Source organism: Emydura macquarii, unplaced genomic scaffold (genome assembly GCF_026122565.2).
Source record: "Emydura macquarii macquarii isolate MOO-44397 ecotype Brisbane River unplaced genomic scaffold, CSIRO-AGI_Emac_v2 contig_1230, whole genome shotgun sequence".
Taxonomy (NCBI): Eukaryota; Metazoa; Chordata; order Testudines; family Chelidae; genus Emydura; species Emydura macquarii.
This window is the reverse complement of record NW_027131367.1, coordinates 2,746,982-2,770,380: the sequence shown is the minus strand read 5'-3', so window position 1 is coordinate 2,770,380 and position 23,399 is coordinate 2,746,982. Positions and strand designations below refer to the sequence as shown.

Genomic DNA, 23,399 nt, shown 5'->3' with positions numbered 1-23,399 from the left:
GCTCAGCCACTGAGCCGCGGCCTCCGGTTTGCCCTCATGGAATGAATCCAGTTAACTAAGTTTTCCTGGGACCGGTTGCAAACCCCGTGCAGCTTCCTGCCTTGGCCAGGCTGTTCCCCTGCAGGCAGCGCTGACCCCACAGCCCGATATGGTGATTGGTTCCTTCGGTGGGGTGGCGGCACGGCGCCGCCGAGCACGTCCCTTCCTGGCAAGGCTCGGCCCGCTTCCCAGGAATGCAGCCTCTGCTTCCCGGGGCTGCCTCAGAGTGTCGGGGAGCCAGGTGGCAGCGGTGGGACCCTGCCATGGGTAATGAAGAAACATGGGGCATCCCAGCCCTTCCCAGGGAGCCTGGGCAATGCGGGGCTGGCTTCCTCCCTTTTAAAACATTTTTGAGGCAGGGTCCTCTCTGGCCTCCCCTAACTTTTCCTCTTTATTCCCAACCACCAGTGCACCCCTCAACCCTGCTATTCCAGCCCTGGCCTCCTCTACGCCTCACGCCTGACCCACGGCCCCTGCTATCCCAGCCCTGGGTGCCACAGCTCTGCTCACGCTCCCCGACCTTGACCTGCAGCTGCCCTGCTATGACCCTCTCCAGAGCAGAGACTGCTGGCCAGGCTGAGATGCATGATGGTGCCCGCCAGGTGCATGGGCCGGGAAGTGGGGCTGAGAACTAGCCAACTCGTTTCACTGGCGGTTCTCGTGCATGATCCAAACCGGAGCCCCGGATGTGCGAGGTGAGTGCAGCAGCTTGCCTGCCTGTTGTGTTCCTGGGGCTGTAGGGCCAGCCAGCCGGTGGGAGGGGAAGGGGGGTAAAGGACGTACCAAGGTCAGGTGAGGTTTCTCCTGCCCGGATTGTCTTTCCCCCTCTGCAGTGATTTTCCTGCCAGGCAGGAAGTGGGAGGCTGAGCAAACAGCGGCTCCATGAATTATTTAGCACCTGAAGCTCCTCAGTGCGGGCTTGTGGGAGCCTGCGACCTCTTCCTCCTTGAGCTGGAGTGGGCACCCGGGGGCTGGGGGCGGGGGCAGTTAACCAACCTTGCCGCCCTGTGAAAGGCTGGGGAGCTGCTCTTCTCAGCCCCCTGCGCGTCCAGAGTCGGACCCTCACTTCAGAGGGAGGGGCTGTGGCCAGGTGTTTATCCCGCGGTGCTGGGGCTCTGGATGCCTGGGTCCTCTCCCTGCCCCTGGGTGACCCGGGGCAAGTCCCCCAATGGCTGTGCTGGCGTCTCGGCGCGTGGGCGGATGACAGCTGGAGGGAAGTGGCTCTCCTGCCATGTGGATCCATGCGTGTGTGAGACGTGCCCGTGCCCGTGCGCCACTAGCCCCGCTGGCTTGCCCTGGCTGGCAGGGGGGAGAGCCAGGCACCATCGGTTGTGCCCAGAAGAACGAGCCCTGCGCTGGGCCTGGGGCTTTTCCGTCTCCAAGCCCCACTACCTCTCGGGGGGCACGGGGGCGGCCGTTCACCGACAGCACACAGCCCTCGCAGGTCGCTGGTTGGTGACAGTGCCTGGGGTCGGGAGCAGCTTCCAGGCAGAGCCTGTCGGGCTTCTGGGCCTGGCAGGGGTTCTGGGCCGAGGCAGTTTGGGCTGAGAGCGGGGTGAGGACCCTAGCCTCTCCATAAGCATGTCCTGGCCGGGACGGTGAGGGCAGCTGCTCCCTGCCCCCAGGGTCGGTGTAACCTGAGGCTGCCTGGCTGCTGGTGGCGCAGACCCAGCTCCTTGGAGCGATTCCTGGCTCCTAATCTCTGACCCAGCCCCTGTGAGAGCCTCCCGCACCCAGGCCACGTGTGTGTCAGGGGACCACAGCCCCAGCCAGCACAGACCAGGGCAAGGTGGATGGTCCTGGAGGCTGAACGCAGAGTGAGGCCCTCCGCCGGGAACGGCGCCAAGGGAAACATGTCAGAGGCGCGGAGAAGGGGCAGGGGGGAGCCGGACTCAAGGACAGGCCGAGAGCTGCAGCTGGGAATTAGCTGGGTTCAGTTCATCTCCTCGCCTCTGCCTGGAGGGCCGCGGAGCAGGCTGGGGCCCCTGGGCACGGCGCCTCAGAGGCAGCTGCAGGGCAAGGGTTGCAGTTTGCCAGCTGTGGACTGGGGGTGCACACACAGATTGGCTTCCAAGCATGCACGTGTGCGCACACACGCATGGTGCATTGCACAGCCCAGCACGCGCACATCACGCTGCGCATCGTCCATCCCCCCCAGCCCTGCTCACTAGCGCTGGGGGTACGCACTCCTGCACCCCCCTCTGCATTCGTGCACCCGCCTGCCACTTGCTCACACTGCCTCCGCCCTTGCACACACCCTCACCCGTGCATGTGCTCTCACTCACGTCTGCGCGCGCACTGCCCAACGCACACTCACCAGCGCGCTGGCACGCAGACTGCTAAGGGGGCATGCACGCTCATCTGCACGTGCCCCGTCGCGAAGGCACTTGTGCGCATCCTTGCACGCCGGAGGGGCCTCCCCTACCCCCGTGGCCCTGTCACCCTCCCAGCCCCGCACGGGAACACGCTCTTCTGCCTGCGTTCGCTGCCCAGTCACAGCTGCTGGCTGGATTCCCGGTGCAGACGGGCTGTCATCGGCGCAGAGCCGTGTCCAGGTTACTGAGTAACCCTAGGGGAAGAGTCGGGGAGCAGCGGGTGAGGGAAGAGCTGAAGGCTCAGAAGTGCTGTGAAGCTTTGGGGGGGTTGGGGGGGAAGGCCGTGGGCGGCAGCAGCAGCAGCGTTTACCCTGTAAAGGAAGGGCACATTGCCCAGGCAAGTGGCTGGCTGCTTTTTGGCCATGATTTGAGCCTCTGGCCTGCCTCCCTGCCTCCTGCATGCTACTTGCAGTGTGGGGTTGGCCCCCTTGCCCCCAATCCTGCCCCCTGCAGCCATTCTCATGCACCAGCCCCCACCAGCTCCCGGGTCCCTATCGCAGGGAGGCTGTGCTGTGGGGCTGGGGTAGGTTGGAGCTCACCCCACAACCCGAACCACGGGCCCGGGGGCAGTGGGCAGGTTTCAGGTGGTTTGGAGCTGTGGGGCGCGGGGTCTGCCGTTCGCTCCGTACGTGCAGCCCCTCCCCCAGTGGGGCCCCCTGCTCAGATTTTGGGCATCGCCACGCTGTAAAAGTGGGATGGGGCACGGGTGAAAGGGTCCCAGACCCCCGGCTCGGGCCCCTAGCCCACGGCCGAGGGGTTGTGCTCCATCTCCATGCGGCTTCACTCAGCATCCCCTGCTGCTCTGACCTAGGCTTAGCACCCCACCCCACCTCCTGGGAACCCCCCCTGCGGCCAGCGTGGAGCTAAACACGTAACCGCCCCAGCTCTCTTCTCTGTGCCTGGCCGAATGTTGCTGCTTTCTTTTCTGTGCACTTGGAAATGTCTGAGGTCTCCTGTGACCACAGGGGCAGGGGGCCAGGAGCCAGGGCCCCCCAGATTTCTGGATTCCCCTTTGCGAGAGCCCGGAGCTGAGCCCGTAATCACCCGACTGCACCCCTCGCGCGGCCTGCAGCCAGAACATGGCGTGGCGCTAAAGCTGGCAGGCCAGTGAGCAAAGGGGGGGCTGGCTGCCCGGAGCGCCCCACGCCCCGGCTCCACAGGGCAAGGGTGGGAAATGAGAAGTGGCTGAGGATTTGGCTGTTATCAGTGGCTCTGGTAACATATTAACAGCCCCGAGCTGGAAAAGGTCGATAAGGTCCATTGCCTGGTGCCGCTGCTCTCGACCCAGCTGCTCTCGTTTGCAGGGACGCGGTGCTGATTCCCCGGCTGGGGGCGGGCAGGGGGGGCTGTGCCGCTTAGCCACGGCTGGGTTCCCTGCTGCTACCAGGCCTCCAGCTGCAGCCGTGCCTGGCGTACGCCAGGCGAGAGTCCCCGGGCTCTGGGGCCGGACCCAAAGACTCACTCTAGGGTGAACACCCCAGCCCCCTGCCCCGGGCAGCTGGTGTTTACCAGCCGCCCCGCCAGCAGCCGGGGGTAGCCAAGCAACCAGTGTATGTTTAAGCTCCCGGTGGCCACCAGCTGGCCTCATAAACAAACCTCCCTGCCCTTTCCAGCAGCCGCTCAAGGGAACACAGCGGGCGCGGAGACGGTAAACCCAGCTGCCTCCAGCATTGTGTGTGTCCCCTCCACCCGGAGCCCCACCCACCCAGCTGGGTCTGAACACGGGACCGGGAGCCAGGCCCTCCTGAGCCCCAGGCCCTCCTGGGCGAGGGGGGGGGCTCCCCCTGCAGCCATGGGCCTTGGCTAACACCTAGAACGGGCGTGGGCGATGCCAACGGCCACGGGGGGTTAGCTAGCCCTGCGCGGGGCGAGGCACCTGCTGGGGTTATTTTAGTTGACTCCGTCGCCCAGGCCCCCCCCGCCCCGCCCCTTCCCCGAGGCTGCTCGGGACAGGGCCAGCGGGAGAAGGGGGCAGTGATGAACCAGAGCGTCGGAAGGGGGGGGGGGGAAATGCAGCGAGGGTGGAGGGACCCTGCGCTCTCCGGACGGGTCTGATGCTGCAGCGAGTCCTTCGGCTGCCTGGGCCGGGGTTGGGCTGGCTACACTTAACGCTACGGCGGTGCCGCTCCCCGCCCCGGGTAGGGCGGCAGAGCTCCGGCTCCGGGGGGTGGATTTTTCAGTGTAGCCCAGCACGGAGTGGTTCCCTCCCGGTCTCCTTCCCAGCCAGTTGTGTCTTTGGCAGGGCAATCGGCATTTTGTCCTGCCTGACCTTGGGCTCCCTGGTTCGGGCAGCGAGCTGGCAGGGGAAAGGTGTGAGCAGCACGGCCCCGCGGCTGCCTGGCAGGCAGGCCTGGGTGGGTGCGTTCAGCTCTGTGGAAGGGGTGGGGGTGGGGAGCTGCCCAGCTGAAACGGGCCCCGGCCCTGCCCCTTCCTCTCGCGTGGCACCGACGGCTCCGGCTGCAAGCCCGGCCGCATGGGGCACGTGAGGGAAGGAAGCAAACAATGAGCCAGTCATGTCAAATCCTGGCTCAGAAGCAAACGGCTGCAGCTGCCGGCGGAGGGGCCCCTGATCCGTCCGCCCGTCCTGCGCCGACAGCCGTGCTCTCTGGGCATCACACACCGTGCCGCGCGGAGGGCGTGAGAGGCTGCTGTGCTCAGGCACTGTTGCTTCAGGGCATGGAGGAGACTGAATTCAGAAATGACAGACGGGGCAGGCCCCCCCCAGGCAGCACAGAGCTGCAAGCTCCAGCGTGCCCAGAGCCGCCGTGAAAATGCTGACCCGGTGACAGGGAGGGTCCCGCCGGGTTCTCAGCATGTGGCCCGAGGCTGAAGATTAGGCCAGGTTAGCCCCTGGTGCTTTGGTGGCCAGGACTTTCAGAGCCCGGCCTAGCGAAACCTTGGCGCTAGCGGGCCGCCCGTTGGCACAACACACGTCACGGTCCAGCAAGGCCATTGCGGAGCACGGCTGCAGGGCCCCACAGGGAAGGGAAACCTCTGGCCGGTCGGGGAAGGCTGCGGCTTGTAGCAGACTCTGTGCTGATGGTTGTTAGAGGCCAGCTCTTGTTGCCTGAATGCAAAGGACAACACAGCTGTGTGGATTCCACACGCCCCTGCAGCTCCGGGCACAGCCTGGCTTACCGTTTACCCACCCTGCATCTGCTCAGACTACCCCCGTCTGCAGGCCTGTCAGGCCAGCACCTTCCCCCAGCACTGAATTTCCTTTTGCAAGAAGGGAGCGAGGCGATGCTGTGGTCAGAGCCGGTCAGACCCAGCCGGGCCGGGGCTGAGGAGCGGATCCACACCAACAGGAAATCTTTTGTGCAGACACAGCAAGCAGAGCCAAAGTGACACCCCGGAGGACGGCGGTGGTTGGCAGAACAGCCCTGCCTTTGCCAAGACACAGCCCCTCTCTCCGAGGGCTCCCGGCCCCCACGGCCAGGACCACAGCCAACCTCCCAGGAAGGGCGCTAGGACCGTGGTGCCCCTTTTACAGCTCTGAGCCAAAGGGACCTTTTGGGGAGCTCAGGCAGGGACCCACCGGCAGGCGGGCGAGGGCCAGTTACGAGGGTGTTTGTGAGACCCACCCAGCAGGCAGCAGTAAACGTCTCTGTCCATCTGCCCGGCCCAGCAGTGTGTCCTGCCAGCCAGGGCTGCCCGAGCCTCTCCTTCCCTTTGAACTGCACTACTTCCATCTCCCCTGGCACGCCGCGGAATTGTTCCCAGTGAACGTCAGCAGCTGCTCCCGGCCGGGCATTGCCTCTTTGTTTGCACCTGGACAAGCACCTGCAGAGGCCCACGCTGGGGGAGGGGCCGTCCACCTCACACGGGGTTTGCGGAGGAAACCTGCTCAGCACGGCTCTCCCTGGAGCTGCTGCTCCCGCCAGGCAGGCCCTTGTCTCACCCATCTGCCGAGCCAGGGTGCTGCAGCCCCAGGGACTGCATTCACTCTCGGGGCCTTGCTCGCAGCTGGTCCTGCGGCACAGCTGCAAAGTCTGCAGATGCAGCAACGTCCCTGCATAAAAGCGGGCCTGGAAATGCCAGCAGGCCTGGGAGCTAGGCCAATGCCTACAGGTAAAGGCTCAGGGGGCCGAGGGCGCATGTGGGGAGCCCAGGGCTAACTACGGTGGTGGGGGCCTGGAGGGGGACTGCACACCACTCAGCACCAACAATCCTTCACTTTCCAGAGCACAAATGCCAGGTGCTAATCGTTCTGCTCCAGCCCCCTGCTGACGCCGGTCCCGTGTCTGGACTGGGAGCCTCAGGGCAGCCCAATTCTACAGCTGGATCCAACACAGGACCAAACAATTCTCTTTCCATGAACCGCTGGCGAAGCCTCCCCCGAGGCCCAGCAAGAGCAGGCCTGGCTGGCCCCCCCCATCACGTTCCCCTGGACCAGTGGGGAAGGCAGGCGAGCGTGTCCCTGGCTGTGGGAAACGGCCGGTGTATTGCAGGCACACTGAGGATCCAGACTGGGGAGCAGGTCCCCCCCCCCATGGAGCTGGGCACTGAACCCACACAACGCAGTGTGAGCCCCTGCCCACACCAGCTTCCAGCCAGGTAGTAACCGTAGCCCTTGTGCAATGGGCTGAGCCAAGCTGATTACAGAACAAGGCCCAGCTGAGGGGACTGGGGCACCTCCCTATAAAGAGCAGGAGGTGGCTGCAGCCGGGAGGCAGTCCAGCTGTGGGGAGCCAGGCAGGATGCTCAGAGCCGGGAGAGCTGCTGCTGCTGCTGCTGCTGAAGCAGGGAAGAGCCTGGGAGCCGGGAGGGGAATGGAAGAGGCTTAGGAGGAAGTGGCCCAGGGAAAAGCACAGCCCAGGCCCTGGGCTGGAGCCCAGACACCCGAGGAAGGGGGCGTACGAGCCCATTGCAGGGCTTTGTAGGCAGACTGAGGAATGGCCCCTGAGGGGCTGGGTGTGTCAGACGTCCTGGGACTCTGCATTTGGCTAGCGGCGACCCCACCGCTGAGTGACTGGCAATCCTCCAGTGCTGGGCCAGTGGGGGAGGGCTAGAGAGCCGCTGCACCACCGCTGGCCACAAAGCGGTGCCTGCTCAGCACAGCTCTCCAGGGAGCTGCTGCCCCAGCCAGGCAGGCCCTTGTCTCACCCACCTGCCAGGCGAGGGGGCTGCAGCCCCAGGGACTGCACTCACTCTCGGGGCCTTGCCCTGCGGCCTGGGCTGGCGCAGGGAGCACAGGAGCCTGGGGCTGGAGAAAGGCAGGGAGTGAAATGTGACGGGAGAGAGAAGCCGCTGGGGTACCTTGCTTGGAGCACCACCTCAGGGTGCTGGTCTGGCTCAGCCTGAGAGCTAGGCTGGGTACGCGGGGCATGGGGCAGACAGCCAGAGGGGGGTCCAGAGCCCCAGATCTATGTACACCCAGAGCTGGGGATGAATAGTTCTTCCTTGGCCTCGGGCACGCACAGGCCCTGCCTCCAGGTCACGCTGGCAGAGGATCCATCCCCAACTCTCTGCAGGCCCTACCAGGGGCACCTCCCTCTCAGGGCAAGGCAGGCAAGGTTACTGCCCTCAGGTGGGGAGTGGAGGGGGCTGAGCCCCTGCAGCTGATCTAATCTGCCTCCGTGGGGCAGGGCTGGGCACTGGGGGGCTGATGCTGCCTCCTCTGCTCAGTCCTGCCACCCCACTCCTGCCAGTGGTGCCGGGGAGCTGGGGCAGGAGGAAGTGGGGCTGGGAGAGGCACAATGGTGAGGAAGGGAGGGTCCAAGGGGTGCTAAAGCTGTTAAACTGGAGGGGAAAACCCTGCCCCCCACCCCCCTCCAGGGCCAGGGAGGGGAGGTGTGGGAACTGTGTGCAGCACCTGCTGCTGGGTGCAGGCTGCCACCTGCCGGGGAGTCATTGCTGCTGCAGGCCAGGGGAGGAAGCAGAGCCTGGTTTGGGGATCAGGGGCAGGAATGGGGCTTTCAAAGGGGTGAAAAAACGAGGGGGGGAAATTCCCATTGATTTTCCTGCCGTTTATTCAGCCTGGCCCAAGAAGCAGACTGGGCCCGGCTTTAGCTCAGGGACGCAGCCTGCCGGCTCCTCCGCACATGCCCAGCGAGGGAGGACAGACAACAGGGCAGCTCAGCAGGAGACCGAGTGTTTCTAGCAGCGGGTTCCCCTCGGTGGGAAACTGGCCCAGCTCCGCGGCCAGAACGCGCTCCCCCAGCCGAGAAGGCAGGCAGTGCTCGGCCGAGGAAGGTGGCTGACTGGGCGCAGGGGGGACGTGACAGCAGCCGCAGGGACGCGTGGCCATGAATGGGGTTTTCTAACTCCTCCCTTCCACACAGAACCTAAACCACGGCGCTGCGCCTGCCTCCTGCTGCTAGCTTCCTGCTGGGCCTGGGAACGACAAGGAGCGGATCCCTGCAGGCCCGGCTCTGGGGGGCTGGAGTAACAGGCACCCTCCCGTCACAGGCGGCTCTGCTCCGGCAGGAAGGGGACAGAGCAGAGTTCTGGGGCCTGATGCAGCACATGGCACCAGCTGCAGGGCTGACTGCTGTCAGTGCTTGGCTCGGGGCAGCATAAGAAAGGCCCCTGTGCTTCTCTGGCATCTCACATGCCGTGGGGATAGGCTGTGAGATCCTGCCCTCGAGGGCCATTGTCCTCGCTTTGATCAGGGAGGGCTCCTCCCCCTACAGCAGATCCCTGGAGCATCTGGCGACACCCCCCCCCCCCCACCTCCTCAGCCTCCCCCTATCCACTGAGAGACCAAAGCCACGTCTCTTCCCAGGACGGCACCGGCCACCCAAGGATTCAGAGTGGGTTCTCGGGCGCCTGCTGCTGTCTGCGTTTCTTTATGTTCCGGTAGGCCTGGATGACCCGCTCCCTCTCCTCCTCCACGATCCGCTGGCGAGCAAGGGACATGGGGGCAGTTTTGCGGACAGGAGCCACGCGGCCGGGAGCCAGGATTGACATCAGCAGGAGCTGCCTCGGACCAGCCTACACAAAAGGAAAGAGATCCGCTGGGACCCAAGGCACGTGAGGGTCAATGCCAGAGACTAAGCAGGCTACAGAGCAGGACGCAGGGAGAGGGCACCAGCCGAAGGGCAGCAAGTAACATCAAGGGGCCTCCTGGTGCTGCCGGATGGGTGCCACTCCCCTTTCTTCCTTCTGGAGACCTGGCTTCAAATCCCAGGGCAGGCCAGGGGCGACCCAACTGTTTGCACAAGTTCTGCTCAAGAGAGGCCCAGGCCGAGATGGCGGGGGGTCAGACAGAGCAGCATTGCCAGAGCTGCGTGACTAACCCAGGGCTGAAATGAGACGGGAGCAACCGCTTACCTTCTCTTTGACGACCCCCTTTCTGGGCTTCACCAGAAGTGCTGGCGGCTGCATGGCGACCTCACCAAACTTCACTGGGTCTGAAAGGAAGGGGCAGGGGAGGAGGCAGACGTTGCTTGAGACCTCGGACATGGCCCGAGCCAGCAGACACTCCCAACAGCTCCCACATCTCCAGTGACACTCCTCCCAAAGCTCTTTAAAGACACTGCTTCCCACCCCACTGAAATGCAGCCACCTCTGGGGAGAGCCGCTTATGAGCAGCGCTGCAGAATAGCACAGGTCAAGGAGAATCCTGGCAGCATTTCAAGAAGGAGACAGGAAGAAATACTGCCCTATCAGCAAGCGATTGGTCTGGGCCCCGTGGTGTGCTCCCAGGAAGCTCCCTGGGCGTACGCAGCCTATCACAGAGCAGGAGCCAGAAAAATGAGGCACCATGGGAGCAAGAGAACTTGGGATCAAACACAAACCTTCTCTACACCCTTCCCTCCCCTGCCACAGCCGGGGTTGGAGGGGGTCTGCAGGAGAGCCAGGGCTCCACGTACCAACCCCCTGCCCAAAGGCAGCGCGGCACTGCCGATTCCTACCCGCTCCTACCTTGGAACAAGGCTTTCTCCAGCATCGCCGCTTTCTTCTCCTCTCTCTTCTTTCGGATTTTCTCCAGTCGTTTATTCTGAAATCTAAAGGAGGGGCTGTTAATAAAGGGCTGCCAGGTGCTGGGGCGAAGGGTGCTGGAATAGCCTGTCTGCAGGATTTAAACCTTACTTAGACTGCGAGCTTTCAGGGCCGGGGAGGTCTCTTACTACTCGTGTGTGCAGCCCCTGGCGCAAGGCAGCCCCCTGATCTTTAACCTGACAGTACCCCTTTAAGAGCTAAGAAATCCCTCCCCCTCCAGCCCAAGGGGTCCAACAAGCTTCCCCTCCCCAGCCCCCGATGTTATGCAGTGGCAGCAACCTCCTAGAACGGGTGAGCTGGATGTCTGAGTGACAGGCGATGCTGCCCCAGGGGGCGGGTGACGGGTCTCTGCCCTGGCTGGTTTCAGTTAATTGCTCCCTCTGGGAGCTGGCTTGGTCTCCCCTCTAGCCCCAGTAATGCAACTCCAGCAGCAGCAGCGATTTACGAAGGCAGGAGCCGATCATGCATTTGCTGCTCAGGCAAAATCCCTGATGCAGCCATTAGGCGCCGTGACTGAGCCCCAACCTCAGAGCATTCCCTTGGCCACTGCGTGAGCTTCCCCGCCATCCTCCCGGGCCCCAGACCTACTCCTTCTTCTTCTGCGACTTCTCCGGGGCTGGCTCCTCCTTCTCGGGCTCCCGTTGCAGCTGGTTTTTGGTGAGAAACAGGACGTGCTGGGTCTCCCGCTCCATGCGCTGGATGTAAGCGAACGCCGACTCCTTCTTCCGCCTCTTGAACTTGGGCACAGGAATGTCACCCTGGGCTGCGGGATCCTGGGCTGCAGGCTTCCTTTTGTTCGCTGCAGCCAAGATCACAACAGCATTTGCCAGAAGAAGGGAGAAGAAAGATCTGTGGGCTCCACCCATCCCAGGAGGAACAAATCACTGGGACACAGGATCTAGTTAGGGTGTCTGCATCCACTATGCCTGTTGAAAGCTGTCCCAGAACCTGCCTCGTCTGATGGTTAGAATCAGCTCGGCTGCCACTCAGCAGCCCTTTGGGTTTATAAGGAACAAAGTCGATTCCACAGTTACTGGACAGCCATGCACGTCGGAATCGCCCCCACACGTCTCACCCGAGATTAACGAAGTATGGATACAGTGGCAGCAAGAGAAAGGGAAGTGCTGTGCCCAGTTTCCATGGGGGGAAAGGAGGTGCAGAGAAACCAAGTGAGCTGCCCAACCTCTGCTGGTGGATCCAGGCATTCAGAACCCGGATTTTTTCATTCCTAAGAAGAGCTATAGACCCCCCTGCGTCAGAGCACGAGACAACCGTCAACTGACGAGTTATGAGGAACTTTACCTGGCGGCAGATTATGCCAGAACTGCCTGACACAGCTGGTACTGGCCACTGCTGAAGACAGGGTACTGAACTGGAGGGACCAGGGGCCTGATGCCCTGTGGCACTGTCATGTCTCATTTACAGCCAAGTCAATGCAATCTGGCCTTTACGTACGTGCGGTGAGAATCTTTCAGGTTGGTTAATAAGGGTCCAGTAGAGACTGGCCTTACCTGCTTTCCGTTTCTTCCTGCTCTTGGGGTTTTTCATCTCCTCCCTGCTCTTGATGAGCTCCCGCAGCCGATAGGGCATTTCCTGCTCATCGAGATGTTTGGGCTTCGAGTTGGTTTTCTTCTTCGTTTGGCTAAAAAGGAAGAGACACGGTGAGGTGAGACGCCAGGGACAGGGCACTGCACTGCACTCACTGCTGCAGCAAAAGCAGCCAGGTGAATGGGAGACAGGGTGAGAGCTGAGCCCCAGGCCCAGCGAGCTGCCCTGAGGGTCCCTATTCTCACTGAGACAAGAGAGGGGAGGTACTGGGTGTTGGTGGAGCAGCTTCTGTGGGAGAGAGACAAGCTTACAGACCACGTCTTCAGGGCTGTGTAAGCGCCACAGCTCGTCTCTCTCCCCAACAGAAGTGGGTCCAATAAAAGAGATCCCCTCACTCCTCCCATCTCTCACATCCAGGACCAGCAGCTACCCCTGCACCGCACACCTCTTCTCGCTGGTTTGACTCAGGGGATGCCTCAGCAGCAGGTAAAACGAGGCTTCCCGATTCAGCACGCGGGCACGGGCTGCTTCTGTATGGGCAGCTCGGGAACGGAGTCCCCAGGACCAGAGCCGCGGACGGAGGGGATGGCAGGGCGAGGCGGAGGAGCCAGCCGCTGCTCCGGCCAGTCACACACAGCGGAGGCTGGATGGATGCAGGAGGCGCTGGGGGGGGGGGTCTCTGCTCTGGGCTAGACAGGCGCTCAGACCAGCCTCCAGGAGGCCCAGGCCCCTTGTAGCGTTAACCCCGGGGATGCTACGGCTGACGGAAGAGACCAGACACCCCGCTGACAGCCGCAGCAGAACCCAGGGAGGCCGCAGCCCCCTCCCCCACCGCCCATCGAGCCCAGACAGCGAGCCCCGGCGGGATCGGGACCCGGAGGACCCTCCCCCCATAGAGCACGGGGCAGGATCCTCCCCCCCCAGACAGCGATAGAGCACGGGGCAGGATCGGGACCCCCCATCGAGCCCAGACAGCGAGCCCTGGCGGGATCGGGACCCGGAGAACCCCCCCCCCATAGAGCCCGGGGCAGGATCGGGCCCCCCCATCGAGCCCAGACAGCGAGCCCCGGCGGGAGCGGGACCCCGAGGACCCCCCATGGAGCGGGATGCTGGGCCCCCGGCACCGACCTGCCCTGGCGCGGCTCCCCCCGCACGGCGCGTCCCGCGGGACCGGCCGGCGACCGCTGTCTGCCCATCGGGTCCGGAATCAGCGGCTGGCTGCGCCCCGTCACGTGCAGCTCCACGTGGCCGCCCGGCTTCCGGCAGCCGGTGCCCTCTGACCCAGGAGCCCCGCCCCTTCGCGGCTCCTATTGGCTCGTCTCGCCGGGGGGGTCCGCCCCGTCCTCAGCTATTGGTCAGCCGCCAAGGGGAATCGGCCCGGCTATTGGCTGAGGAAGCTGCCGCTCGTGCGGGGAGGGGGGCGAGGCCGGTGGTTGTCAGGGCGCCGCCGGTGGGATGTTGTTACTGCAGGGGGTGGCCCGGAGCGGCCGGGGCCTGGCGGGGAGGAGGAGCGCGGCGGCGGGCGGCCGGCCCCAGGTGAGGGAGGGGGACAGAGCGGGGGGGGGCTGTTTGTGTGGGGGGGCCGGGCCTGGGAGCGGGGGGGAGGCTGTTTGTGTGGGGGGGCCGGGCCTGGGAGCGGGGGGGAGGCTGTTTGTGTGGGGGGGCCGGGCCTGGGAGCGGGGGGGAGGCTGTTTGTGTGGGGGGGCCGGGCCTGGGAGCGGGGGGGAGGCTGTTTGTGTGGGGGGGCCGGGCCTGGGCCTGGGTGTGGGGGGGCCGGGCCTGGGAGCGGGGGGGGGGCTGTTTGTGTGGGGGGGCCGGGCCTGGGAGGGGGGGGGGGGCTGTTTGTGTGGGGGGCCCGGGCCTGGGAGCGGGGGGGGAGGCTGTTTGTGTGGGGGGGCCGGGCCTGGGAGCCGGGGGGGGGGCTGTTTGTGTGGGGGGGCCGGGCCTGGGAGCGGGGGGGGGGGGCTGTTTGTGTGGGGGGGCCGGGCCTGGGAGCGGGGGGGGGGGCTGGTGTGGGGGGGCCGGGCCTGGGAGCGGGGGGGGGGGGCTGTTTGTGTGGGGGGGCCGGGCCTGGGAGCGGGGGGGCTGGTTGTTTGGGGGGGGCGCCGGGCCTGGGAGCGGGGGGGCTGTTTGGTTGGGGGGGGCCTGGGAGCGGGCCTGGGGGGGGGGCCGGGCCTGGGAGGGGGGGGGCTGTTTGTTTGGGGGGGGGGGGCCGGGCCTGGGAGCGGGGGTCTGTGTTTGGGGGCAGGAATGGGGCAGGGGCTGTGTGGGGGCAGAGGTATCTCATGTCTGCATTTAGACCCGTCTCCATACCCGACGCGGGGTTATCCGAGTGCACTTGCTGGACCGCACCCTGCCTTCTGCGCCTGGCAGGCCTTGCTCCCTGGGCCGGGGCTGCTCCTGCGGTGGGGCGTTGTGTGTGCGGCTGCAAGCCTCGCCCAGTGCTGCCCACCCCACCCCAGGGGCCGTGTGAGGCGCAGTTGGCATCGGATTGACGGCCCGCACCCGGCTGTGCAGAGCCCTGCCTGTGTGAGGGTCTGACACCTCTTGTAAGTTCTGTTGTTAATCGCCAGGAACATCTACAACTCTTCAGACGCGCTGTGTGCTGGAGACTGCAGAGACAGGGCTCTCCTTTCTGGGCGGGCGTCCCAGGCAGAGACCATCTAAAAAGGTTCTGCAGCGTTCGGCAGCTTTCCGTGGACCCGACCAAGGCAGATATGAGCCACCATGTAAACCCTTCAGACACCCGAGGAGATGGCTCTCGGACTGATCCCCAGCAGGGTGACGGAGAGCCCAGCTCTCAGGGGGGCTTGGAGCCTTTGAAGAACACAGACCCCCCCTTTTCCAAGCCCCCAACGCTCCTTCCCCCCACTAACTGTTGTATGAGTGGCTGCCACAACTGTGTTTGGATTGCCTATGTAGAGGAGCTGCAGAAACACTACCAGGATGGGGGAGAACAGGCCTTGGCAGCCGTGGAAAAGCACATAGAAGATGAGAACATTAAAATGATTTTAAAGATGGAAATCCGATTCCGCATGAAGAAAGACTGATGCACAGAGCCTGCACTCTCCTGGCTCTTGCCATGGCTCCTCTACTCCCATGTTACTACAAACTTCAAAGAGAGAGAGACCCCATATTTATTTATTGTAGCTTCTCCAAAAAAGCTCCTCATTTAACTTAATTTGTCCATCTCTTTTTAATCTCGGTTCTTGGACTCTACAACCTAGCTTGACTACCAGTTAGTAATGGATTGCAGTTATTTATTGGTATGAGTTACTGTACTTGGCGTGAATTGGGTGAGAATAAATTCATACCAGTGTGCTTAAAAATGTGAACCTCTTCTAGGCCTGTCTCTCTGATTTGGGTTTGTGCATGGGCCTGGCCCATAATTTTGGCTCCTAGCTGCTGCTACTTCACGTCTTGTCTCACATTTAACCCAGTGGAGTCATTCCTGCTGTACACTGGTGCAAGATTATTTGTTTAACAGCTAGGCTTGGGATTCCAAAGGGCACTAAGAATTCAGCACCCAAATCCCACTTTCTCTGGGAGCTTAACTCCCTTAGCCCTCTTTAAAACCCCTGCCATAGACTAAATAAATATTCCTCTCTCCCCACTGATGTTTGGCCAGCTGTGCTTCTCCTCTGGATCCTCATCACTGCTTCCTCACCCAGTTGCTTAGTGGCTGGAACGGAAGTGCCTTGTGCATATCTGCAGTGGGATAGTAACATTCCCTGGGAGGGCCTGGAAGCCCTTGACAAGCTGCCCTGTTTGCTGCATCTTTCTAAGCCTATTAGAGGCTTCTGCATGTTGTAAGTGCTTGTTGTTGAGGCTTTCTGTAGTGTCAGCCCCGCAGACAGGTCCAGCTACAGGAGCCCAGCATTCTTCTAAGAGGAGGCACTATGGTTTGCTGCCTTGCCCTGTTGTCCTCCTGAGGAAATGGCTTTTCCCCTGTGCTGGTGGGATTTGCTGGGCCCCTGGGCTCAGAGGTGACTGTATTCAATGTGAGTACCTGTCACTGCAGAAGATGGTTTCAGCAGTTACCCAGCAAAGGCCCTGACCGTCTGACATGCTGCTTGTTCTGGTTAACACTAGGTGGCTGCAGATGGCTTTGACATCCCAGCCTAGTCGGGGGCAAAGCACCAAGTCCGGAGGGTGAGTGTATGGATTTTATCTTCATCACGAATGAATGCAGTGTGTACATTAGACTGTTGGCTGCAGAAGGGAAAAACTGCAAGCAGCAAGCTGGAGCTGCTTGTGTGAGCAACAATGCCAGAACCTTGCTATGCCACTCTAAACCTGAGACCCTTTTCACCCCTTTGCAGCAAAGATTTAATAGCGGAGCTGTAGAGAGGCCTCCTGAGCCTCCACTGATTAGAGAGACTGGGCTCTGCGAGGCTTGCTGTTACTAATTAAAGGGAAACGACACTTGTCCACATACACAATTAAAAACCTCGTTCACCAGGCAGTGCCCTCGCTTTGGTTCCTGTTACTTGGCAGCTGTTTGGGGAGGGGGTTCAGTTGCATGAAGAAACAGCAAATGGTGTTTCTTTTCTCTTCGAGGGGAGGAAGAGGAGAGGAAAATTTGTCTGTAAAGGTGGCTGCGTCCATCTCAGGCACGTAACTATCTCACCATCTTCTGTTCAGACATTATCACGGCAGTTCTGACCTGGAGATCTTCCCCTAAAACATCTCAGTTGAGTCCAGTGCAATGGACAGCCTGACTTAGCTCTGAATTGTGAGATCAGAGCATAGCATTTATTTCGCTGGGCGGGAGGTTTCCTTGTTAGCTAGAGAGATCAATAAACAGCAAAAAGCAACTTTGGAGATTTTAAAATTGAAATTGCAGCTCCATTATTAGCACAGAGCTTTAGCTCTGGGCTCTGCCAGATGGGGACTTACAGCCATGAGACTGGGTGCCCAGCACTCTCACCAAGAACAGGGGTAGTCTGCATTTGCATGGGGGACCTGCAATGAAAACCCAGCTAGGGCAAGATGCTCTTCTCTTGGGGTCGGTGCTGAACCATTGCCCAGTGCGGGGCTCAGGGGCTCTGCTGCTGCAGGTGCAGGTTTTTTTAGATGGAATCTTAAAATCAACCTGCTGTGACTGCTCATGTTGGTTAAAGGTCTTAGGAGAGTACAAGGGTTTAGCTGTGGGATCCTGCTCCAATGCAAGTGTGAACAATTACTTGCTGCCTCCTTAAATCCACCTTGCCGCTTCCACTGCATACAGTGGTCTTCGCTTTCTCCTCTGAGAATGATTCACTGGTAGATGGCTGTGGCATTCCACCCTAGATGTGGCTGCATTTCAGAGATTCCTGCGTCTGAAGGGAATGCGCACTCTGAATGGAGGATGATGGCTCAGTCTGTTCTCTGCCTCCAGGGGATGCACACTATGCTATGCCTTCTGTGCTGCAAGGCATGTGGGTGACTTTAAAGCCACATTTGTGGCCTTGGGCTGCTCAGGTGGTCAAAATGGCCCAGGCATAAAATAAGAGCAGCTCCAGGGCTGCTCTAGCTTGCAGCACATTCCAAGAGCTGGTTAGTGGCTGCTGTGCAGCACAGAATCTCTGTAGTGGCATGTGCTATGGAGGCACCGTTGTGCACAGCTAGCCTCACCTCCAGTACCAGGCCTGGCAAGGTGGCCGACATAGGGCTGCTTGCAGTGACGGGATGCTTTGTCTGCACCTATGGAATTTCCCACTAGACCTTGCACCACCGATATGCTCGCCCCCTTCTTCACATGCACCCTGGAGTGGTGTATAGGGGCTGTGGTGGAATATATCCCACATTTTGTGCTAAATGACAGCATTTTTCTCCCGTTTCCTAAGGGTCCTTGTCAAAAAAGCATGAGCACCCTGAAAACTCTGCCTGCCACAGCAGTGCTCTTTCTCCAACATTGCTTGGTTGCAGAGTTTAAGATTCTTAATGAAATCTTGACAAAACCTCCCCCGATGCAGAGTCTGGCTAATGAAGCCAGGTGTGCTAAGACCTGCTAGCTATTTAGCAATGTGTGCTAATAAAACTCTAGATGGAATCAATAATTAACAGGGGTCCTTGTCTCTATCAGAAAAGTAACCAGTTCAGCTGGTGTCATTAAAACATTCCTGGATTCACATAATCCTATTTGCTGAAGCCTAACTAATTGTAATTAGTGGAAGGGCCTGAAGTTCAATTAAAGTGTTCTGAGATTATGCCTTTTTATAATTGCTTTAGTGCAAGGGGATTAGGGAGGGCTTTCCAATGATACTCACCCTGCAGACAAACTGGAGCTTCCATGGGAAACCTGGGCAAAGACCAAAGAGGTGCTTTTCCAAGAAATTTCAGTGATCCAAAAGTCTTTTTTTTTTTTTTTTTTAAATACAGGAGATTCAACTGACCCATGGGACTCCCTGTAACCACTGTTTATTATCAGTTGAGGCCAACACCCTAGCAGTGATCAGAAAAGGATTGGACATTCATATGGAGAATAGGGAATATCCACAGTGACATTAGATAGCATTAAAATGTGTAAGGGACTTCCCCAATGGACAGCTATGGAATAACCTGCCCATTATGGAGCCCCTCGCACCTTCCTCTGAAGCAGCTAACAATGGCCACTGTCGAGCACAGGGGACTGAATGAGATGGATCTTTTGTTCTGATCCCCTCTGGCAATTCCTAGGTTCCTAAGAATACCAAACAGCAAATCACCCAGTAATGAAGACCTGCCTTTGCTTTAGTACCAAGGCCAGTGTTTGCAAAGGTAGGCATCTGAATCCATACTTGGTTACTAAATGGGTCGCCTGATTTTCCAAGGGGCCAAGGGCCCTGCAGTTTCCCTTGACTTCATCGGCATGGGACGGCTCCTTACCGCGTCACTAGCCTCAGCTAGGAGGATGCTGTTGTGTGGGGTAGCGTCCCAGGCCCTGGGTGACCTCACTGCCTCTCCAGATCAGACAGCGGTGTGGAGTCCATAATGGGGCCCCTCCCTCGTTATCATGGGGTTTCCTGTCTTGGAAGATCGTTGGGGCAGGGACTTTGTCTCCTGGCTTGTTTGGTGTCCTACATGCTAATTGCACTGTATGTTAATGTCTTTGCTCAGCATGTGTGCTCTTTGGCCTGTTTGCTCACTCCATGTGCACACAGCATCTAGTACAGTGGGGTAGGGAGCCATGCGTGGGCCCTCAAACCATCTGGCAACACACATAATGAGGTGAAAGGAAAATGTCATTTGCCCATAGGCTGAGCTTGGTGAATGCTGCTAAATGGAGCCTGCAAAGATTTGGCCCATTTTCTCAGCACCTTTGCTGTTGCTTTGCACAGGCCTCTAGCGAACAAGTTTCATGCCAGGAGTGTTCTGAGAATGAGCTCATTTGACCCTAATATTACAGAAGATTTATGCAAAGCCGATTTTAAACTGACCGTGGGGACTACTCAGGTTCTGAAAGGACCAGTCAAGGAGCCTGCGTTCAAACAAACGAATTCTGTTGTCTGGAATATTTGTGATGGCCAAGCTGCAGGCAGAAGTCTGCTCATGGGAACCCCTGGGCCATTGATTGCCAACCAGGGATCGCCCAACAAAACCGAAGAGGAGGCGATATCTAGCCAATAAATTATTTGTTATGAATTATTCTACCCCAAACACAGCACTGCCCATTGAAATGTTGCACAGAGCTAGAGAGACAAGCAAATGCCCCTCTGGGCGGTTTTTGGAACAATAAAATACACAATAAAATGGATGGGAGCTGACTGTGTCCCCCAATATCATTATCTTCAACACCCTCTCTCACACACAGGCTCATCCCCTCCATCCCGAACTACATATGTACCATTAGAAATGAGATCAGCTTACCCATTTCTAAAGGAAGGGTCATAATCCTATTACCCAAGAGCAAAATAAACCCACCAGCCGGCAGGAACCATCCAGAGCGTCAAGAGGACACGTACCCATCGCTGATCATCAGAGCTGGTTGGGGCTATTGCAGCTGGCCCTGTGAAATATCTGTGGCAGGGTAAGTAATCCCCTCTGCTTTCAATACACAAAGTGCAGCTTCTTATGTAAGGTATCATTGTGCTCCAGCATCTGTCTCACTCGCAACAGTGTCTCCGTCTACCTCTGTCACCTTGCTGTAAACTGCAGTTCGTTACATTGGTCTTTAGAATCCAAACCATACTTAAAGGAGAATCAGTCCCTCCACTGTGTATGCCAAATGATCTGTGGCGTTTGGAGGGGTGAAGGTCATCGTTGTTCTAGGCAGTAGTGCCATTAGCAAACGCGTGGTAGATTTGAATCGTATCAGATTGTTGGCGTTAAATGCTCTAAGGCATCTCGAGTCCAGATGGGTACTGAAGAACTGAAATAAAGACTAGCTGGGGTGTTCCAGGCTGTAACTCGTACTTACAGCCTATTGAACGGGGCAGCCATGGATCAAGGAGAGAGGAAAAAACCCTGAACTAGGGGGGGAGTTTTTCATAAAACATTGCAAAGAAGGGAAATGTTCCCTTTGCAAATAGGCTGTTTTTTGATGAAATGTGTTTTGAAAGGGAGATCATTGAGCGGCTGTTCTTGCGGGGGAGCCCCAAGCATTGTTCATTTCCCTTCTCCCTGTAATCACTTGTTATGGATCAATTAGTTTCCCCTCTAAGGAACAGAGGGGGACTCCTCACCGTCCAGTTGGAGATTCTGTCAGCCCCATCTGGCCAGCTAGCCCACAGCTAGTGTTTGCAGAAGTATTTACATCGTGCACTGCCAACAGAGGAGAGCAGCCCCACTTGGATTAGTGCATGTCTGGGGATTTGCAGAGGAGGGAGGATACACAAATCCATCCAGTTGTTTTTGTTTACAGAGGTTCTTTTCCTCTGGCTTGCTGTGGATTTAGCTGCTTGATCTAAAGCCCCCAGAGCTGATGGGAAGACTCCCACTGCCTTCAGTGGCTGTGGTCAGTCCCTAAATGTTTCTGGGCCAACAGTTAAACCGAAGCTGCACAACACACACACAGAGCTTAGTCTAAATGCGCCAGCCAGCCAGAGGGGTAAGGAGCACAGTGATGTGACAGTCAGTCAAGAAATGGCAGAGGCGAGGCTAGAGTCCAAGTCTCCTGACTTGCACCCTCGTGTCCGTTTCCAGCTCTGTAGACCAGACTCCTCTGCCGTAAGCAGGATTAATAACGACAGGGAATGCCAATAATTACAGAACACAGACTGAGATGAACGGGATGCTTAGCAGCTGGAAAAGGTCCTTGAAAGAAGCCAGGAGGACAATCTTTCAAAGGGTCGCATTTGTAAATAGATAGTAACTGCACAGATGGATTGGTCAGAGGATCATTGAAATTCTTCACAGGTTTCATTGATATAAAGGAGCTGTATAACTCAAGTGTCATAGTACCTTACCTCTGATCGTTTATCCAAGAGAAATAAACAGGAGGGGCTAGAATCTGGCTTCTCAGAGCCTGGGAGCTAGTAGATATCAAATAGCCAGGGGGGGCAGCTTGCGGGATAGCATATTAGCCCAGGGGCAATGGGAGACCAGCATCAAGCCTTTAAAAACTCATCTCTTCTTTCACAAATTATATATGCCTTGCTAAATGCCTGCGTTCTTACCGGGGAGCCCGACTGGAACTGGGCGTGCTTTGCTTGTTTCACCCTGAATCACACCTCCCAGCATTGAGACATTTCTTGGGGACTGAAGTGTGACTCTGCTGTAGGAGCCCCTCCATTAGAAATGATGAAGTGATAGTGATGTACCAGCCCAAGTGTTCAGAAAGCCACGAATCTCAGGGACCTCCTAAAAAAACCACCAAGATTGGCTTAAAAAAATCCTGAGATTTTAAAAAATAATAAATGGAGGGTTTTTCATTACTTCTCTGGTCTTTGAGCCTCTAGGGTTTGCGCTTCCTACGCCACCAAGAGGACTAGCAAATTACTAAGCTGAAATTCTCACATAATGGCAGGATGCCGGTGGGCTGGAGCTTTAAGAAAATCACCCGCTGATGGGAGACTTGTGACTAAATCGTGAGAGCGGCAACAAGGAGGCGAGTTTGGGTTCTTTTCCCGCAAAAGCTAGAAAATGCCAGAATTAAGCTTGTCTGTGTCACCTTAATTCTGCCCTTGGTGGGTGTGCATTGTGGGACGGTCTCTCATTACATGATCAAACTACCTTTTCCACTAGACTATTTTCACTGCCCAAGAGGAGAGAGATGCAAACAGCACTCTACAGTGAAATGTCTCTTAGTGCTCATTTTAAATGCTAACCCTTTGACAAATTATCTGTAGACCTGGACCTCTGTCTTTTCAAAGATCTATAACTTTTAGCCAATAACACCAGTGTCTGCAACCGCCCATGCTGACAAATGTACTGGATCAGCACCCAGGAGCCTTCCGTGCCCAGAGTCCCAGGGAGAAAGGACCCGTTTTGTCCTTGAAAATACAGAGTTTAAAACAAGCCGGCAGGGACATTTTGGTGCTACACCGGTGCTGTTCCCACCCTTGTTAACAAGCGGTGGCACATTCTCCGTCATGCACTCGGCTGAGCGTGTGACCTCAGGGCTTTCTGAACAGTGACCAGCGGGAAGAGACCTCTGCACGCCGCTGGCCCCAGCAGCCCCGCTGACCTTGCATGCTCAGATCCTCCCTTTTGCCATGACACCCGCAACCAGAAGCAGCTGCAGTACTCCAGCTGCTCAGTCCCCAGTGTCAGAAGCAATAACAGCAGCCAGCAAAGAGCCTCCGCGATTCATGCAACCCCCAGGTCTCTGACAGGCTCGGAACGAGAGTCAAGATGTTCGGGGGGATGGAAGAAGGAGCAAATATTTTTAACTTGGGGATTTGTTGTTTAAAGAAATAGACGCTAAAGCCCCCGGTTTCTCCCACGTTCCCTAGTGCCATCAACGGTCTTGCAGTAATGAGCTTAGAGCTGCCTGAGCTGAGCTAATTTCAAGGTTGCAGGAGCTTTTCTTCTGCAGCAGGGGCTGGGGGCTGGAAAGTGGATCACTGAGCCATGGAATGGAGCCCTGCGCCACTCTGAGCTGGTGAGTGGCTAAAGCCTTCCTTTAAAGAGCAGGGAAGGGGTCTGCATCCCACTCCGCCGCTAGTGAAGCACTGTCCTTGGCGGCTTGCCCCAGCCCCCTGGGTGGGATGGCCAGAGCTGACTGGCGGTTGCAAACCCAGCTGCCATTTGTTCCCGGGAGCTGGGTGGCTACAGCCCCTTGCCGGTGTTGAAAATCTCCGTCCACGGTTGCAGGTGGGGGATTGAACTGTGGCGGTTGAGCACCGGAAAGCACACACCTCCACCCCACGCTGAGCTAACGCTGTGACTGGTAAGTAGCCGGCTGTCAGTTAGCGGATCAGCCCCTAGAGGGATCCAGGATCCCGGGCACCACCTGTATTGCACCCAGATTCTCTCTGCTCCCAGGTGTAGGGGGCCTTGGGCAACCCACACCCAGTGGGGGCGGTGCTGTCCCCCTTGGCGGGGAGCTGGATTGAGGCGCCTGCTGCTGCACCCTTGGCTAAGGGG

The 23,399-nt window shown here is 58.8% G+C and overlaps 2 protein-coding genes across 5 annotated transcripts; one reads left to right on the top strand and one right to left on the bottom strand.

Annotated features, from left to right (window-relative positions):
* Window positions 1-7,475: 7,475 nt before the first annotated feature.
* CCDC137 (coiled-coil domain containing 137) lies at window positions 7,476-13,171 on the bottom strand. The gene is made up of 6 exons (XM_067547271.1): window positions 13,038-13,171; window positions 11,873-12,003; window positions 10,950-11,160; window positions 10,284-10,366; window positions 9,690-9,769; window positions 7,476-9,350 (listed from the first exon to the last, which is right to left on the bottom strand). Exons 1-6 carry the CDS (start codon window positions 13,103-13,105, stop codon window positions 9,165-9,167), a joined length of 759 nt encoding a protein of 252 aa, XP_067403372.1. The 5' UTR covers window positions 13,106-13,171; the 3' UTR covers window positions 7,476-9,164.
* Window positions 13,172-13,326: 155 nt separating this feature from the next.
* On the top strand, window positions 13,327-23,204 carry OXLD1 (oxidoreductase like domain containing 1). Of its 4 annotated transcripts, none has more exons than XR_010919545.1 (4): window positions 13,339-13,445; window positions 19,684-19,899; window positions 21,838-21,918; window positions 23,127-23,204. XR_010919545.1 is itself a non-coding variant. In XM_067547269.1 (2 exons), exons 1-2 carry the CDS (start codon window positions 13,365-13,367, stop codon window positions 14,957-14,959), a joined length of 558 nt encoding a protein of 185 aa, XP_067403370.1. In that variant the 5' UTR covers window positions 13,327-13,364; the 3' UTR covers window positions 14,960-15,244. The 4 variants fall into 4 exon arrangements, 1 of the variants encoding a protein (XP_067403370.1); XR_010919543.1 differs by having other exon boundaries at window positions 21,770-21,918; XR_010919544.1 differs by having other exon boundaries at window positions 21,763-21,918.
* The last annotated feature ends 195 nt before the right edge of the window (window positions 23,205-23,399 follow it).